The sequence below is a fragment of the Rousettus aegyptiacus genome, unplaced genomic scaffold (assembly GCF_014176215.1).
Source record: "Rousettus aegyptiacus isolate mRouAeg1 unplaced genomic scaffold, mRouAeg1.p scaffold_m13_p_9, whole genome shotgun sequence".
Lineage (NCBI taxonomy): Eukaryota > Metazoa > Chordata > Mammalia > Chiroptera > Pteropodidae > Rousettus > Rousettus aegyptiacus.
In genome coordinates this window covers 21,078,837-21,084,836 of record NW_023416312.1, presented here as the reverse complement: position 1 = coordinate 21,084,836, position 6,000 = coordinate 21,078,837, and the positions used below count along the sequence as shown (strand labels likewise).

Below are 6,000 nucleotides of genomic sequence, written 5' to 3'. Positions count from 1 at the left end.
AAAAAGAAAAAAAATCCATTGGATAGCACATAATACTCCAAGACATAAGAAATGGTGAATCCTTAAAATTAATGCTAATTTTTCATTAATGTTTTAAAGATTCATAAGTATCATCATCATAAGAAATTGAGAAACACCAGTAATTAACAGTATTGTCACTGAAATCACATTTTTCAGTTTTACTATAAAAGTACTCCTGTCCTTTAAAAGTGAACCAATCCCAACATTTGCACCCAGTCCATTTTAAAACACACATATAACTCAGAAATTAGGTATAACATATTCAGAGAATAAATTTAGCATTTAAAATATAAAACATATAAGATCTATTATAATTGAAATATTATTCCTCATGAATATTCCAAAAGATGAAATTATAATCAAAAAATTATATTCAATTCTGATCAAGACCAGAAATGTTTTGGAAAAAACTTTTATTTATTCTTTGACATCAAAGGAGCACCCTTGACAGTAGAGGACACCCCTGTCTTTACGAGGTTAATATTTTCACAGACAAAATTGCGCTGAGGAACTGGTTTGCTGTCCAACATTTTGTTAGTAGTGTCAATTTTGGCTTTTACATCCTTTGGTGACTTGGTTACTTGAGGGAACCCATTGACAGCATACAAACTGTACATTTCCTCTGTCTGAAAGCAAAAAGAAGGAGAAATTTTATACAAAATATGCAGGGACAGAGAAAAATGTAGTGAAAATTTACTAAAGTAACACCCTTTCTCTTTTCCATGTAAGGTATAGGAAAGGTACAGAACTGAAATGGCACCGATAATAACAAATAATTAACATGGAAATTACATTTAGGAAAGCATTCAGTTTTATGTATTGGAAGCAATACCTTAAAAGATGAACCTATACATGAGAATCTGAGTGTAGCTATAGAACCAACTGGTAAAATATGCCGAGTTTCTGTTTGTTAGATTATGAAAGTACATAATATAACCGTTTGAAATTACTGAGCATAGTACAAAATTATTATGACAATCATAATCTAAATCTAAGTTAGTACAACTTATGCAGCAACTTATTTTAAAATCTTTAATCTCTTTTTCATGTATGCCCAGAATGAAAATATTAAATTAGTCAGTCTAGCGTTTTCTGCATGTTCATACTTAAATCCCGTTGCTCTTGCAGAATTTCCCTATGTTGCTTGTGTTCATCTAGGACTTCTTCCTCACAGTAAGATTTGTACCATGTAAATTCAGAAAACTCAGTCATGATAAGTCCCGGTCAAGTGAATATTGCAGTAGCATCAGGGTTTAATATCTATCAAAGAATGTTAAGTGCAGGCATTTCTTGCACATCTGGAATGGTGCTATTTTTATCATAATTGGCCCTTCTATCTAGTGTTCATGGTAATTATATATTTAGAATAAATGAGTCAAAAGCAGAACAAACCAAGAACCATACTACAACTGGGTTAAATAACAATTCACTTCATATAAGGATGTTCAATTAAAAAAAAGGTACATTTTGGTAATGATGCATATGTTATTGTATATTTTTACATTACAAGTGATCCACTTCATGAATACAAATGGACGAGATACTTGAAGAGACCCACACTCATGCCTTACACTTAGTGGGTACGCCTGAGTGAGCTATATGAAAGGATGTACACTCCTATCTGAAACCTAGTGAGTATAAATGGGAAGTACACTTAGGGATTTGTACCTTCACCCAACACATCTCCAAGACCCTTTGAAAATAATTATACGAACACTTTTTTAAAAGTCCCGAATGTTATTATATGCATTTAAGATACAAATATTTTGTAATAAGTGATGCTGGCTGTGTATATATATTTACATATAGTACATATAACATATAATTCAAATATAAAACATATTTGTTCATGTCCTTTATTCTAACAATCGGTATGATAATAATATGTTTATTGTATGAAGATTAAATATTACAGTTCTCATATGTATAGTTAACTTTTTCAATCTAATTGTGAATAAAAACAATTATTCATTTTTCAAAACACTGTAAAGATATCTCGATATTTTCTCACTTTAAGTTAAAATAATATAAGAATAAATCAATACCTCTGTGTTACTAATTCCCCAAAGAACCAGTGTTAATTATTACAAAAAGAATGCCAAATTAATAACTATACTCCTCAATTAATTATTAAATGAAAATTTAAAAGACAACTATTTTTTAAACAGATGCAATTTCCATATTTAGGTAATATCTCTCTAGCCTGAAAAGGAATCAGTCAAAGCCGATGACCTCATAGAACAATTGCCCAAAATTACATTTTAAAGGGCATATTCTTATGGATGGAAACAACTGATTATCCATTAGCAGATGTGGTCTGTGCCCACGCACATACCTCAGTTGTTTTCATTTCATTGCCCGTCCCAAGTTCCAATCACCATTATCTGTACTTCGTTGACTGTTTTACAGAAACTCCAGAAGCCTTCTCTGCTGCCAGGGGATTAATAATCCCGGGGAGCATTCCTCAATCAATGATTGAACAGTGGCATTTGGTATATAAATATCCCAACTCCCTGGCTCCTTCTATAAATATTCTAAGGTGTGAGTTCTACACTAGTTCCCAGAAAGCTCCCATGGGATTAAATTTCAGTTGCCCACTGTGGTAGTTGTCTTGATAAAGCACCCTTTATTGGTTTCCATTCATTTTTGTTTTGCATCCTGGCTTCCCTACATCTGTTACTTGAAATCAGACAGCAATTATGCTACTTGGGCTTGAATCATTATTTAGGGATTTGCTTATGGGAGGAAAAAAAAAAAATATATATATATATATATATATATATATATATATATATATATATATATATAATCTCCATCCCACAGTTTCTTGACAATGATAGATTGTCTTAAAAGAAATGCATTTACATACATATTATTTATTTCTGGTTATATCTCATTATAAAGGTCCAACTATATATATTACTTTTGTGCAAGCATTATGTTTTATCTTGGAAAATTATGATAGTTCTCACATTTTTATATAAACTAATATTTATCATGTCTACTATTGAAAGTTGAGTGGGCCATGTACTCTCTTTGAGTAGCACTGTTTTTTTTAACAGTCTGATCAAATTAAGTCTCCCAAAGCTAGTGCTATATGCCTTGTTTAATAGTGAGGAAAAGGCAGTTTTTAATCATTTTAAATATAGTTTAATTGAAAGGGAACTTATGAAGCTTGCTAACATGATTGTTGAAGTTTGTGTAGGCTAGTAACTAAACTATTCTTAAAAACTCTCATTTTTATTTCCAAGTGAAGCGCAATGAAGATTGCATGTTTCATATATATTACAAATATTAATTGACTTAAATGTTTAAAATTGATTAAACATAATAATGTAAACAATAATTTTTATTTAGATAATGAATTAAGTTTTTAAATTCTTCACATTTATCATGATGTTGTCATTAAGAGCAGGGTTTTTGAGTCAGATAGACAATGTTTGAACCATGATTTCAAAATCATTGATTTGATATATGTGATAACTCTTATGAATCTCAAGGGCTTTATACTAAGCACAAATAGCTAATCTCTAAAGGTTACATGGAGTATGATTTCATTTATATAATATTCTAGAAATTACAAAATCATAAAGATGGAGAAAAGATTCATGGCTGCCAGGGGAAGGGAGGGGGTTATGGGATTGGACACAACTATAAAAGGGTTAGCACGATATAGTTCTTCTGCTGTGATGGAAAAGTTCTGTTTCTTCAGTTGTGACATCTATACATGGATTCTAATGGCCTAGAACCACACACACGCCTACACAAATGCATGTGAAAATGTTGAAAATGGAAGGTTTCTAGCCTAGTTAACAGTATTTTATCAAAATCAATTTCCTTGTTTTGGTATTTTACTATAGCTATATCAGATGTCGGCATTGGGAAAAACAGAGAGGAAGATTCTCAGGATTCTATGTACTATTTTTGCAATTTCTTATAAGTCTATACATATATTTTTAAGTTAAAGAAATATGAGATTTATGAGTTAGTAATTGAACACTAAATGGATATTTTATATGTACAGATATTAAGGAATTATTCATTTTTAGATGTGATGATGATATCATGGTTACAATTTTTATCTTTTAGAGATGAACAGAAAATATTTGCAGATAATAGGATGTCTAGGATTTTCTTCAAAATAATATGGAAGGTGGGGAAGAGTGTGGAAATATACTTGAAGCAGGATTGGCCATGAGTTGATTAGTCTTCATATTGGATGACAGAGCATGGAAATTATTCTATTTCTATACATATTTAGCATTTTCCATAATAAAATCAATAAAATAATGATTTCTTAAACACATTTCAATTTCCTCCACATAGGCTTTATCAAACTGTACCACTTCAGACTAAATGAAAATATTAATTTCTCAGCTGATGCCATATACCACACTATTCTCTCACAAAATTTTGTCAATTCTGCTGCCAGTGATTGAATTGTCAAATCAACATAGGGAAACTAGGCACAGACTTAGTTGGCAAACTCTCCTAATTAGTTAATCTCAGAAATGTCCACAGTACACTATTTTAATTTGTAAGTCTATTTTTAAAAATGTCATTTAATCTCCTCGGATTAAAAGCAGACCTTCATTTCTTAAAAAGTAGGAACACCAATACAATCATTTAAAATCAAGTATCAATGCAGCAAAGGGCTATGTGCAGCAAGACTCCAGAGGCCTTATATTTTTATGGCCTGTATTATAAAAACTCTTAGAAAGATAAAAAATATAAATAATTGTCTCAAACAATACTCAACATTATTCTTTTCTCTTTTCAATTAAGTAGTAACAACACATTTTTCTGCACATGGCACTGCCTAATTAGTATCTTATTTAAAAGTCTAGTGATCGCTTTGGCATCAGTAATTGTGTCATGAAACATGACTATATGTCCTTTGTGCCTGTGCTACTGAAATAGACAGTGGTATATTTTTCATAAATAATTTGAAAGTTGTCTTTAGCCTAAGGGTTCTTAGTAAAATATAGGTGTGAAACTTTATGGAGAAATTTTGTTTACCAAGTTTTACAAATTGTGTTTACCTTAACTTTTAATGAAATGATCACATTAACAGACTTTTATATTAATATATATGAACCCATTTTACATTGTTTTTTAAATGCAAAATAAATTTTATCTCCTATTTAATTTCATTTTTGACTTTAATATTTTGATAATACCTTATACCTTAATTAAAAGTTCCAAAAATCTCTGTCTCAAGTCACCTAAAGTTCTTAAATGAGTTATTATACAAAACATTATATTAATGTACAAATCACTTTGTAGTAATTATCTGTCTTTTAAACATTCCCTAATATGGAAGGGAAATCATTTCTTACTGTCCACTGATAATGATAACTTTTTTGTTATAGTCCATATATAAAAGTTCTTTACTGGACAAAAGGAAATTAAAATAAGAGCAGTTGAAATATATTGACTTTTGCAAGGTAATGTTGTTATTCTTTATCTGTGATCGTTGGGTGAAACCTTTTCTCCCCAGATGCCTTTACTGACATGAAACATCTTTTACTATAGCCTTTACAGAACTCACCTCTATTACTAATCTTGCTTTGTATTTCTTACCATACATTCTGGGTTTAAAACCAACGATAATGACAGTTCCATCACTGTCAAAAGGAGCAAGTTTTCCAGACTGAGGTTTTACAAAAAACTCGGGATCACTGCCAGATAGGAAGTATGCAGTGAATGGCTCAGCATATCTGGAACAAAAATATAAATATCATCTTTAACTTTTATCATTACCCCATTCTTTTTGTGAGAACTTGATGGATAGAGTTTGTATCTTGCTGTATTGGACTAGAGTTAAACACTAATGCTGCGTGCAGCTGTGAGTCTTACACATTACTTTATTCTTACAGAATAATAGCAAGGAGGCATTTTAAAAATTACTGAAGAGTGTCATTCTCCCCAGGGTGATAAAATGGTATCTTAAATTTTTTTCAATCACATCTTATAGTG

The 6,000-nt window shown here is 30.7% G+C and overlaps 1 protein-coding gene across 4 annotated transcripts in view; it reads right to left on the bottom strand.

Moving 5' to 3' along the window:
- Positions 1-434: 434 nt before the first annotated feature.
- The window catches only part of CFAP47 (cilia and flagella associated protein 47), a 364,825-nt gene continuing 359,259 nt past the window's right edge, over positions 435-6,000 (bottom strand). For all 4 annotated transcript variants that reach the window (XM_016128242.2, XM_036227120.1, XM_036227121.1 and 1 more), the window contains 2 exons: positions 5,573-5,741; positions 435-647 (listed from right to left, as the gene is read on the bottom strand). In XM_016128242.2, the coding sequence (XP_015983728.2) occupies positions 435-647; positions 5,573-5,741 (382 nt within the window). The remainder of the gene's footprint in view (positions 648-5,572; positions 5,742-6,000) is intronic.